The sequence below is a fragment of the Quercus lobata genome, chromosome 6 (assembly GCF_001633185.2).
Source record: "Quercus lobata isolate SW786 chromosome 6, ValleyOak3.0 Primary Assembly, whole genome shotgun sequence".
NCBI lineage: Eukaryota > Viridiplantae > Streptophyta > Magnoliopsida > Fagales > Fagaceae > Quercus > Quercus lobata.
The window spans coordinates 35,889,523-35,902,553 of NC_044909.1; the positions used below are offsets into that span (position 1 = coordinate 35,889,523).

General features: G+C 36.8%; 2 protein-coding genes across 2 annotated transcripts; both read left to right on the top strand.

Annotated features, from left to right (window-relative positions):
- Positions 1-625: 625 nt before the first annotated feature.
- On the top strand, positions 626-6,539 carry LOC115994049 (AP2-like ethylene-responsive transcription factor AIL6). Its single transcript, XM_031118062.1, has 10 exons — positions 626-1,178; positions 1,302-1,520; positions 2,137-2,677; positions 2,914-2,996; positions 4,696-4,704; positions 4,839-4,927; positions 5,046-5,119; positions 5,210-5,260; positions 5,419-5,495; positions 5,728-6,539. The coding sequence occupies exons 2-10, from the start codon at positions 1,382-1,384 to the stop codon at positions 6,177-6,179; spliced, it is 1,515 nt and encodes a 504-aa protein (XP_030973922.1). The 5' UTR covers positions 626-1,178; positions 1,302-1,381; the 3' UTR covers positions 6,180-6,539.
- Positions 6,540-11,876: 5,337 nt separating this feature from the next.
- On the top strand, positions 11,877-12,653 carry LOC115950198. The gene has a single exon (XM_031067438.1). The coding sequence runs from the start codon at positions 11,877-11,879 to the stop codon at positions 12,651-12,653; it is 777 nt and encodes a 258-aa protein (XP_030923298.1).
- The last annotated feature ends 378 nt before the right edge of the window (positions 12,654-13,031 follow it).

The window sequence follows — 13,031 nt, forward strand, 5'->3', positions numbered from 1 at the left end:
GTTATATTGAAACGGATATATTAGGAGAAGGTTGATGCATATATGAGAAGTTCATCCAAAAAAAAAAAAAAAGACATGTATATGGAAAGTGTGACTTTGCTTGAAATTAGTGCTCCAGCGCACTAAACCTGTCAAAATGATGACGTATGGCCAAAAGTTGACGTGTATCACCATTTTAAGAAAAACTTAGGTTATCTCAGCGTTTTATCTTTTTTGGTGTGTCTTATCTTTGTGCATTGGAATATTGGGCACAAACTCCACCCTTTGGTTCCTCAAAAAAAAAAAAATGCTTCTCACCCTATGGAAAGTATATCCTCTAGTAATTAGATATTTTTTTTACCTCATAACCCTAGTAATAAGTTGGCTGCAAATTTGAATTGGAAATGAATGTGAGGAGGCCCACATAAAAATCGGACCCACTATGGCAGTCCAAGTAGGAAAGCTGCATGTAAGACAAGTGTGAAGAAATCTGAAATGTGTGATAAAATAGGAGGAAGGGACATAAATGTAAAATAAGGAAGAAGAAAAGAGAAAACTAGGGAAAGTCTCCAATTTCCGCCAGCCCGGATCTTTCGCGACCTTGTTTCAGACAAAATTTCTTCTGCGCAGTGCCAAAAGTCACTTCCCTTAATATATACACATTTTTTAATTACTGCTACTCTTCTATCTAACTATTTAATTACTATTATACTACACTAGTATTACTATTAATCTCTCTCTCTGATTTCTTTGAGAAATTCATTCACTCACTTTCTCAAGTTCTCTCTCTCTCTTTCCTCTCTGGTTTTACGCCGGCTGGCAGCAGAAACCCCTCGTCTTTCCCATTTATAAACCTACACCTGCTTTTCATTCTCACACACTCGTTCTGAAAGCATCAAATAGTCCCTACTTTCACTTTAACAGTACTCTTTTCTCTCCCTAGATTCTCTCTCTCTCTCTAAAGTGAAAGTTTCATTTTTTGACGCTTCTTTGAATCCTTGAAAATGGGTTTGCATGCATTGTGTTGCTAAGGACCTTTTTTCACTCACCTATTTAGCTACCTAGCAATACTGTTGAAGCTTGTCAATATCTCTGTCAAAAGGGGTTTACACTGATTTTGGCTTCGTGATTATCGTACTCAACTGTGTATTTATTTTTTTGATCCTATATGAGGAACATTTAGTAACGGTTGGGCTGAGGTAATTTCAGTTTCGTGGTTCAAAGTTAGTTTCATTTTGTTTGTTTCTTTCCTATTAAAAATTGTTTTATTCATATATATATATATATATATATACAATGTTCCGTGCTTGCTTGTGCTGCAGATTTAAATTTTAAGAGAAACCAAACAGAAAGCAAAAAAGAAAAAAAAAGAAGAAGAAGATTATAAAAGTGAAAAGAAATAATGGGTCCTTCAACGAACTGGTTGTCTTTCTCACTGTCTCCGATGGAAATGCTGAGGTCCTCTGAGTCTCAGTTCATGAGCTACGAGAACTCCTCCACTGACTCTCCTCACTACTTGATCGATAACTTCTATACCAACGGTAAAAATCCCAACTTTTTTTGTTTCAGTATTTATAAGAACCTTAAGTCCTGTTTGGTTGCTGAGAAGTTGCAGGAAAAGGATATACATGTTGATACTTTTGTGGAAAGTATATACAAAATAAAATGCTTCCTGTTATGGGTTTCGCAAAGTTTTTATTTTTTTTGATTTTCTCAACGGTCAAGAGGAACGATTTTTAGTGTCCAATACTTCGTCTGATGAGCTCACCGTATTTCTAATCTGCAAATCACTGACTCAAATCTTACTTGAGACACGTAAAAAAAGCCCAACTTTTTCTGGACATCTGTTTGGTTGCTAAGAAACTTGAGAGAAACAGTGCAAAATATAGTCTTGAATCTTGGTTTTGTGTTTTTTCCCGGTTTTCAAAAATTACTGTGCCTGACATATATAACTGAGCTATAGATATAGAATAGGATTGGATTATGCTCAGTTAAAAGCAATGATATTGTTCTGTCAGTTAATCCGTAGGGATAAATCTACTAATATAGAAGAAATCGATAAGTATAATCATTTTTCATAGCTGAGTAAATGACAAAATCTGGGTTGACTCGCTTCTTATGCATGCTACTGAGTTTTCCTTTACATTTTTGTTGTAGGCTGGGCAAACCAAAATGAAGTCAAAGAAGGTGAGGCACAAAACCTTGGCGATTCATCTTTTCTTACAAGTTTGATTGACCCACAAATCCAAAACCAACAAGTTATTCCAAAGCTTGAAGATTTTCTGGGTGACTCGTCGTCTATGGTTCGGTACTCGGATAGCCAAACCGAGACCCAGGACTCGTCCCTGACCCAAATCTATGACCAGGGTTCAGCGTACTTCAACGAGCCACAAGATCTCAAAACAATAACTGGGTTTCAGGCCTTTTCTACTAACTCAGGCTCAGAAGTGGATGACTCGGCCTCAATTGCTAGGACTCAGCTCGCATGTGCCGAGTTTGGGGGTCAATCGATTGAGTCAGCTGGGACTGAGCTGGGGTTCTCAAACTGTGCCAATGTTACAGGAGGAGCTTTGTCACTAGGGGTCACTCAGACTCACAGCTCTGAGCAAAAGCCCATTGTTTCGGTTGAGTCTGAGGGCACTAAAAAGATTGCCGATACTTTTGGTCAGCGAACTTCGATCTACAGAGGAGTCACAAGGTAGTACCACTACTCAATCCGCCAATTGTTTTTTGCTATTATTATTTGGTTTGTGCATGTATGCTTGTTAATAATGTGATTGTTTGACTAACTGTAACACAAGCTATTGTGTGTGAAAAATGTAAGGTTTAGATTGGGCTTTGATTAATATAAGTGTCATTGTAATGAGAGAGAACAAAGTCTCAGAGAGTAGTTTCTAGATTTTTGACTCATATTTCTTTTTTACATTGATGCAGACACAGGTGGACAGGTAGATATGAAGCGCATCTATGGGACAACAGCTGTAGAAGGGAGGGTCAGGCTAGAAAAGGGCGTCAAGGTCCACACCATTTCTCTCTCTCTCTCTCTATTTATATATATAAATATTAATTCAATAAAATCTTTACTAAGTTTTTATGTTACATTTTAATAGAGTGTTACATTTAAGTGTAACCTTAATGTCTAGGGGAGAAGCAAGTACTGCTATACAGTAATTGTTAAGAAAAGAAATGAAAGAAAGAAAGAATAATCTAAATACTGTGGCACTGAAAAGAAGTTTGAAAGCATTAAAATAATTCAAGAAGCATTAATGGGGTCTCTGTGTGGTCACCTGGTGGATGAAGCTACTTCCTCATGTCTTTTAATGACTGACTGATGGTATATGCATGTACAATATGGGTACTGAGTTTTTTTCGATTGCTGTTCAGAAATTTCCCTTTCTTTCTTTCTTCCCTTCAATTGATTTGATCGGATGTGCCGCCATTTTGTTTATTTCTTTACCGCTTCTCATTGGCTTTCTCTCTCTTCATACTTGGGGTCGTACCTATTAGCAAAGGTTAAAAATTTTGATGCGACTCACATCTATCACCAGACGTTACAGAATTCAATGATTCTGAACTAGTCTGATATCTTATGAGTTGGCTTTAGCTTTTGCTTTTGCTTTCTTGCATCCATCACAGCTAGTCTGGGTTTGACCATTGCACCCATTTCAAATTTGAACTTAAAACTAAAGTGCACACTCCACCCCACTATTGTCGCCGAAATTGATTGAATGTGGGTCTTGGGTAGAGCTGATAATGTGGGCTATGATTCTGAGTCTCTGATTCATACATGGTAATATAGCCAACGGGAAAAGTTTTGGACATGGTTTGTATAGATCTTTAATATATTTGAGAAAATCAAAGATTAATAGTTATTTTATCAATAAATTAATTAATGTTCAAATTTTAAGTTTTTTTTTTTAATATAACATTTTGCATAAAAAATAAATTTATAGATCGAATAATAAGTAATATTTGGTAGAAATGAAATGCATGATAAGAACCTAAAGAACATGTAATTTAAACTTTAGCGGAAAGTTTTTCTTAAAAAAAAAAAAAAAAAAAAAAACTACTAGATGAGTTCAATGGTAAAAGTGTAAAACTACTCTCTCGTCTCTCTTACTGTGTATGAGACTTTGAGTTCAATATATATTATGTGGGCCATATGCAGTGTGAAAAAGAGAAAAGAAGTTAAGTCTAGCTGCCTGGTTACACAAAGCATTAACGTTTTAATGTGGTGAAAATTTGTCAGAAATCTCATCAAGATTACTGAAAAGGTCTATTATTGAGTTCCCAAAAGTTGGTTTATTGATCAGTGATTGGGAGTTTGAGATAAGTTTGGCTTGTATCATAGCAAATAGTTTTGTTATAGAATAAAAGTGCTATCATTTATTAAAGCATATGTACACTTCGGGAAAAAAAGAAAAAGAAACCTAAAGGTTCTCTCGCTTGAGGACAGAGAGAAAATGACATTTCATTGTAGATTGAAAATTAGCCATTTTTTTTGGTAGAAAAAATTAGCCATTATTTACTCAAAAAATTGAACTCATCTCCTTTGAGCACATGCATTGGCATGCGCATTGTTCTTTTTATAGTACAGTTTTCTAAAATATCTCCAGTCAGAAAATTAACTTGAAATTCTTGCTTTATGTTTTGCATGTAACTTCGGATCTTGCACGTACATGTGGATATTGCTCATCCTTCGAATATGTTCTACAGTATACTTGGGTAAGAACTTTTCCTTATTATTTTTCTGTTCATTAGTTTGCTTTTGAAACTGTATTGATCTAATTGTGGTTTAGGATTCCATAATATTAATTAATATAGTTGATTATAATGGTGTACATTGGATATACTATCAGGTGGATATGACAAGGAAGATAAGGCAGCGAGAGCTTATGATTTGGCAGCCCTCAAATATTGGGGACCCACTGCAACCACCAACTTCCCTGTAAGATAGGCATATATAATCACGATTCCTTTTGTTTCTGCATGAAAAACTACGTAGCCTAGCTTAAAACTAGAACATTGAACTTAATTCACTCACCAAATTGGCTACTCCCTTTTAGGTTTCAAATTACACCAAAGAATTGGAAGAGATGAAACATGTGACAAAGCAAGAATTCATTGCTTCTCTGAGAAGGTAAACTTAATACCACCTTTAGGCTTTTTAGCCTTACCTGCAAATAATTGAGAAGTTTATTTATATATCTTTCTTCCCTCTATGTTACAGGAAGAGTAGCGGTTTTTCAAGGGGAGCCTCTATATACAGGGGTGTAACAAGGTCTAGACATTTATGTGCAATTGAAATCTTTGCTACTACAACTAATTTTTGTTTCTTGAGTCTATATGAATTGCTTTTCTTTTTTTGGTCATTCTTTTTTATTCAATACCATGTAATGTATAGCTACTAATGAGTTGTGTATTACTTTGATATTCCAGGCATCATCAACAGGGGAGATGGCAAGCAAGGATAGGCCGAGTTGCTGGGAACAAAGATCTTTACCTTGGAACCTTTGGTAAATATATGAGTTTAATTTCAGCTACAAGAATAGAAGTGATGATCATGCTTGTATGAACCCCACCCAATCTTAGCTATAGAATTTGGTCAATCCTTTATATCAATTAACTTCTTTGTGGACTGATTTGTTAAATTCCTTGGTCATACAAAAAAGAAAAAAAAGGAAAGAATACAATGGTGCATGTCTGAAAAATGACTTGACTTTATTTGTTTTTGTTGAATGATGGCAGCCACCGAAGAGGAAGCAGCCGAGGCCTATGATATTGCAGCCATAAAGTTCAGGGGTGCAAATGCTGTAACCAATTTTGAGATGAACAGGTATGATGTGGAAGCTATTGCCAAGAGTTCTCTGCCCATCGGAGGTGCGGCTAAGCGCTTGAAGCTCTCACTAGAATCAGAGCAGAAACCGGTAATAACCCACAATCAGCAACCCCAGGCTAGCAGCGGCAGCAACAGTAGCATCAATTTTGCTGCAATTCAGTCTCTTCCGGCCATACCTTGTGGAATTCCAATAGATGCTTCGACAGCAGCATTCTACCATCACAACCTCTTCCAGCATTTTCAATCCAATAACATCGTCACTACTTCAAACTCCCCAGGTTCTTCAAGCATTGCAACTCCAATGAATATATACCATCACCCACAAGCTGAGTATTTCTTATGGCCTCACCAGCCTTATTGACAACGTTACCCAATGTTGATCACTTCACTGATAATGCCAAATTTCCAGCCAATTAACAATACCAGAAAACAAGCTCTAGTTGTGGCATTTTCCCGAAGCTGACCAACATCTGACCCTCTCACAGTTATACTCTCTCTAATTCACCTCTTAACCTGGGAAAAGAGGAAAGGCAGGAGGTTTTTTGTTCTGATGGCTAAAGTTCTAGTTACAGTAGCTAGGAAAACTGGATTTTGTAATTAACTTTGGTTCAATGCTTAGAATGTTACAGTGGTTGGAGAAAAATACTTTTGAATGGGGGATCCATCCATCTAGTTCCAAAAAAGAAGAAGAAAAGTTTTTAGTATTGTTACTACTGTCCATGTCAGCATTTTATGATCCTTATTCATCTCCAAATTCCTTTTGTTTTGAGTTGGTCCTCTTGCATTATTGTTGGTCAAAGTAAGAATCTTAGTTGCTGGATAGACTTATTAAGTAATTAAGCATATGCGACAACATTTCATATTTCATGTGCTAACCCGACCGCTTTTTGGAGACCTGGGCTTTTTTTAACCCCTAATCCCTTCTTCCAAGCAAATATATCATCTATTTTGGAAGGACCTGTAGGCTGTAACTACTAGGGCACTAGGGAGGGATAGCTTTTTTAAATTTTGAATTTAAAATTTTTCCCCATTATAATATATACTAGTGATGTTAGAATGCAACAAATTTTACTGCATAAACTATTCTTCAATTGGTAAGTTTTAGTAATAAAATGTATAGTACCTCTTAACATTTTCATTTGTATAATTCTTTATGTTAAACAAAACTTTGACTTAATAAAGTTTGGTGTGACAAGCTTGAGCTGGTTGGCCTTGGTTTGATGAATAGCTCTTTCCACTAACTTCTGTCGCTCTATTCCACTACATTCTCCAGAATTTAAAGGGGATTTTTATGCGAGTACACTCTATCTAGCCAAAAAGAAAAATTATAAAGATCGAGCGATGTGTGTTTGTTTGACCGACGTTAAAATGCCAACATCGCTTTATTTTTGCAACTGTTGAGACTTTGAGAGGCGAGTTGAAATTGGTTTACAAAGGAAGTTATGTCTATGGTGGTCTCCTGTAAAAGATGTGCTAAGTGCTAACCGCAATTTAGTTTACCTCAATAAGCTGTAAAAATATGTTTTTGAAATTTGTTGTTTGTAAAACATTGTTGTTTTACGATATCAGCGTTGTGTGAATATGCATTATTATAACTATGATTTTTTTCCCCCAAAAAACTAAAAGTTAGATTATTTGAAATAAATGTGAGTAAAAAAATAGCGTGAGACTCGCAAATAGTAAATAATTCAAGGAAAAAGCCAACTTATAATTGATTACCAAACGCATGCTTTCATATCATTGAGCTGGATTGAGGATATAATATTCTATAATGGTAACTTTTATGGTCCGTTTGGATTGAGGAGTAGAGTAGGGTTAATCGAAAATTAGCCAAATATTTGGCCAATTCTAATTTACTCTCCCTCTCTCATTCCTCAATTCAAACTAGCCATTAGGCTTTTGTTTGGTTGGGGATGGAAAAGCGGGGGATAAAAAAAATTTTAGTTTTCTTTTATGTGTTTGGTTGGGAGTAGAAGGATGAAAAACTTTTTTGTTTGGTTGAAAAGAAAAATAAGACAATAGAAAATTATATTAATATAAATTTACTCTTATGCTCCTTTACATAAAACAAAACTTAAACAAAAGGCACTTCTCAAATCTCAACCAAACAAGGGCAGTATTCAAAATTCACTTTATTTTTCCCTCTCTTTTTTGACCTCCTGAAAATCACCCAAACCAAATGGGGCTTTAGGTCACATATTATGTTCATTTACTTTTCTCAAAAAAAAAAAAAAAAAAAAAAAAAAAAAACTTTCGGGGCAAGGATTTTATCAGTCAAACGTAGTTCTTGCTTTATCTAATACCTCTAATATTATAACAATGCATATATGTTTTACCAATCCAATAAAGAAGTTCATTGACACCACTCTTCCTCTGTTACACCAAACATACTAATAGTTGAGTCTTACTTCCCCCTCCCGTGTGTTAACTTCTAATCTAACTAAATTTTCTCCAAAAAAAAAAAAAAAAAAAAAATACTAATACATGAGAATATAGTATATTACTAGTCAGGTACTAGAAAGATGGCAAGATGCAGCTATATTTATTTTTTCGAATTCCAGCAGATTCGATTCCCCCCACTGGGCATAATGTAGCTCGGCCCAATCCATTTGAGCACACATGAAAAATTAAAAACATTTTACTACGCCAATGTTCCTTGCCTATCGCCTCCTCCTTCCTTGTGGTGGTTAAACCCTTGGGGATTGATCCCCACCGAATTTTCTTATATGTAAAGTATTTTTTAGATATTCGCTAATTTAGTTTATTAAAGTAATGATTTTATTAACAAATACTCCAAGGGCATAGGCTTAAGAATTATAAATATATAATTATGAGTTGTATGGGGGGTCTGAGGATTGAGAAGGATTGGACCAAGGAATAATTTGCTTAGTCCAAGCCCGAAGGGACAAATGTGCTCCGAGGATTTCATCCACCCTAGGATGGAAACATAATCAAGACAATTGGCATCTTGTGATGTTCCAGGGTAAGGAGAAGGGGTAGCGACGGAAGCAAGGACGATAGGAGGAAGTTTCTTGGAAGGAACACTTTTCTCCTCTACATTGAATGCCTTGCACCAACCTTATCAGCTGCATTAATAAGGAAATGACCCCTGAGTAGTAACTTCACAACTAGCAACCATTTCTACCATCTTCAGCAGAGTTTTGATGGGACAAGTATTCTTAGGAATGCTTGGAGGCATATAGGTGGAGGGGTAGGATACAAAGAAGGAGGATATAAAACGAAGGGAGTCTCCCAGAAATTAAGGATGGACATTTTCTCTAAGAAATAGAAAAACGAGAAAGTGAATAGTGCATTATTTGGTATAGTACTTAAACATAATATATATATATATATATATATATATAAAAGAAACTAATCCTTGGACCTGCCCAAGGAGAGTTTTTATTTATTTATTTTATTTTTGATTCTCTACTTGTGTTGTACCTCTTAGCCATTCTAGTCTCTTCGGTCTTAGAGTTGGATTTAGCTTAGAATTGCACTTGAAGTATTTCCCACTCTCTAAAGAAATTATATTGTTTGGGCTTGGTTTGAAAGATAAGGTACCACTGTTCTTAGTGGGTTTAGGCCTTTATTTTCTGAATACTTACAAGTTGCAATATACATATATTTAAAAGAAAAATACACTCGTCAATAATTCATTATTAATTTTTTAAAATAAAAAGATAGGAGTTAGTATTTCACTGGTTTGCACTCTGCACCCAAAATTACTTTTGTTATATGTTGTTTTCTTGACATGTGTACAATTCACTTTTATTTTTGGGAAGTGTATAAAATATTATTCAATAGAATATTAAACGGCCTTAATTGTGCCTTTTTTTTTTTTTTTTTTTCCTTTTTTTGTTGTGGTAAACCTACTTGTGCTTTTAGGCATCTATATATAATATTTAAAAATTGACGCGATATTTATTGTTAGCATGCTCTTATTGAACCATATTAACGTAACATTTTGGTTTATTTGGTTTGTTGGTTCTAGTTTAGTCTATTCGATCTGGTTCATTCCATTTTGGTCTAATCAATTCACTTACGTCCATTTGGTCCACATCAATGATACTTTGGGAGGAGAGGTTTGTGTAGAAACACAAACCATTTCATTTAGTCATGTTTGTAGGTTCTTAATAACATTACATATTTTTTATATTGTTAATTTTTTTTTTTAATATAAGTGGTGGATTAGTATGTTGCCTTATTGAAAATTTCTTGAATGCTAATAACAAAAGAGATTAATTAGAATGACTAATTAATAATTAGCTAAAAATTTACAAGTTCTAAAAACATGGTCAAGAAATTTATGAGGAATAATCCGACAAGGTAGTGATTTTCCAGCATTCAAAAGGAAGCGAAATGGCATGTTGACAAAGAGAGCGTTAGAGAGTGAATTTAGGTTAAGAATAAGATTGATAGAGCAAGCAATAATTAGTAGGAACACAATCTCTAAGTGCTCATCATCATATGATCCTAGCGTTGAACTGCTTTACGAGCCTCCTTGTTTCGATTTTGATTCTGATTTTATACCTAAAAAAAAAAAGTTTAGTGAAATAAAGAAGAAGAAGGAAACAAACAGATCAAAACAGAGAAGAAAAACGTATCAGACCATAGCCGCTTGAAAAAATTCATTCGCAGAGAGAGAGAGGAGAGAATATTTTGAAATTTCTTAGTGTGGAGAGATTTTGAAATTTCTTTGGCGGTACAGTTGGTGATATATATATGTAGGGGCTAGGGCCCAAAATAATGTATTGGGCCTTGGGCCTTGTCCAAGGATACTAACAAGTCCGAGGAGAAGAATAAGACTTAAATGATCCACATTACAAGTCTCATCAGTGGGGAACAAAGGGAAGAAGGTCTAAGGAGGAACTCCTCATTGAATACGACAAACCCAGACCAAGTGTGTACTCTAGCAATTAAAATGCACTCCCTGAACACGTGAGAGGGAAGAAAACTCAAAATATCTAAGGAAAAGCTGCTACCACCATATTAAATGCACTACAGCTACTTTTCTGGCCGCATTAATGTGGAGAAGACCCTTGAACAGTACTGCCTTAGCTGCCACAATTCACAGAGGGCTGAAAGGGGTGTCTGATGGGATGAGTACTCAAGTGGGGATCCAGATGATCAACAAATGTAAAGTCCAGATGATCAGAAAGGAGCTATATAATGTGGAAGAGCCCCTATGAAGAAAGGAGGCAGAAAAAGAGTGAGAGAAAATACTATAGCATGCTAAACAATCTTAATATTGTGATCTGTATACGTTAAATTTTGGTTTCCTCAAACCAAACGTCCATTGGCAATGTTGGTTTTTATTTGTGTTTGATTGATTTTTAACTCCATACTAGCCGTTGCCCAACTCATTAAGACCTAGTTCTTTGACCCATACTCTACAAAATTCATTGTATTGGGCTTATTAGACCAGGATTCCATACGTTTGGGCTTGGGCTCCAGATCTTGCCCTTACAATTGGCGCCGTCTATGGGGAGAACTTGTATGCCAGTGAGTGCAACAGTTAAGCATGGAAGGATCAGGTCTACACCAGGAAAACCCACGCCAGGCAAGTCCCCAACAAACAGAATCTATGGGGTCTCAACAACAGGGTAATTCCCCTGACCCTAAACTTGAACGAAATTAGCTAGAGGGGAGTGTGCATGTCACCCAGACGAACAAAAGCCCTTCTCAAGTGGGCAATCGCATATCCCAAAGACAAAACAACCATCGAGCCATGCAGCAAGAGATAGACGACTTAAAAAAGAGACTGCACCATGCATAACGAAGGCGGTCCCCTTCTAGCTCCAACATATCCTCTAATGATGAAGAGGATAGTGATTACAGGTGGAGATCAAGAACTCCCCCAAGTGAGTCATTCTCTTATGAAGACGAGCACCGCCATAAACGGAAGCACAAGGGACCATCTAGTAAGGGCCTGGGTAATGATGCTATGAACAAAGCCCTCGATCAGGTTTCTAAGTCACCCTTCACATGCAAGATAGAAGGTGCTAGACTACCTCGGCGTTTCCATCAACCTATGTTCACCGTTCATAATGGTCGAATGGACCCCGTGGAGCATGTGAGCCAGTTTAATCAAAGAATGGTCATCCACTCTCAGAATGAAACTTTGATGTGCAAGCTTTTCCCGTCCAGCTTAGGACTCGTGGTGATGAGATGGTTCAATAGCTTGAAAACGGATTCCATAGATTCCTACAAGCAACTCACCCAAGCTTTTGGCTCTCGTTTCATTATGAATAGACGGGTTACTCTGCCTCTGAGCTCATTATTATCATTATCCATACGTGAGGGAGAAACTTTAAAAGCATACTCGGACAGATACTGGAAAATGTACAATGAAATGGACAGCAACTATGACGTTGTCGCCATCAGCACTTTTAAAAGCAGCCTCCTCACCGAGCATTGTTTGAGGAAATCCTTGACTGGTAAACTTGTCACCAGCGTTCGTCAACTTATGAACCGGATTGACAAATACAAAAAAGTGGAAGAGGACCAACTACAAGGGAAAGGAAAGGAGAAGATCATTCCTCAAAAGAGGAATGATTTTAGGTCGAAACGATACAACAATAACCATCCAAGAAGAGATTTGGTAGGGCAATCAGGATCAGCCAACATGCACACGGTTAACGCCGTATTCAGAGAACCGGTACACCAAGTTTTAAAGATAGTCAAGAATGAGCCATTCTTTAAGTGGCCGAATAAGATGACTGGAGACTCCACAAAGCGCAATCAGAGTTTATATTGTCAGTACCACCAAGACCACATACATACTATCGAGGATTGCAGGAACCTATGGAACCATTTGGATCAGTTGGTTTGAGAAGGGAAATTGAGGCACCTTTTGCATCCTTCCAGTGGTCATCCAGACTAGACGAACTAAGAACCCTGGAGAGACATATCTTTTAGACCTCCCATGGGCACGATAAATGTCATCCTTGCTGCTCTGGGAAGGACCGGCTCTTGTCCCTTCAGAGTAATGTCTGTGGCTCGGCTCTCCACCGAGGACAACGATCGAGAGTTCAAAAAATCCAGGAAAGAAGCCTCGCTTGTGCTGGGATTCTCAGACGAGGATAAGATCGAAACTATCCAACCCCACGACGATGCTCTGGTAGTTACACTTAGAATTGGGGGGTTTGATGTGAAGAGAGTACTGGTGGATCAGGGAAGTGTTGTGGAAGTAATGTACCCCGACTTGTAC

What these genes read in the sequence shown, in the direction of transcription:
- LOC115994049 (XM_031118062.1), top strand. Translation starts at nt 1,382, where the DNA reads ATGGGTCCTTCAACGAACTGGTTGTCTTTCTCACTGTCTCCGATGGAA. An exon ending in ATCTACAGAGGAGTCACAAG is followed by an intron (nt 2,678 to 2,913) that starts GTAGTACCACTA and finishes ACATTGATGCAG; the next exon opens with ACACAGGTGGACAGGTAGAT. An exon ending in CTGCAACCACCAACTTCCCT is followed by an intron (nt 4,928 to 5,045) that starts GTAAGATAGGCA and finishes ACTCCCTTTTAG; the next exon opens with GTTTCAAATTACACCAAAGA.
- LOC115950198 (XM_031067438.1), top strand. Translation starts at nt 11,877, where the DNA reads ATGGACCCCGTGGAGCATGTGAGCCAGTTTAATCAAAGAATGGTCATC.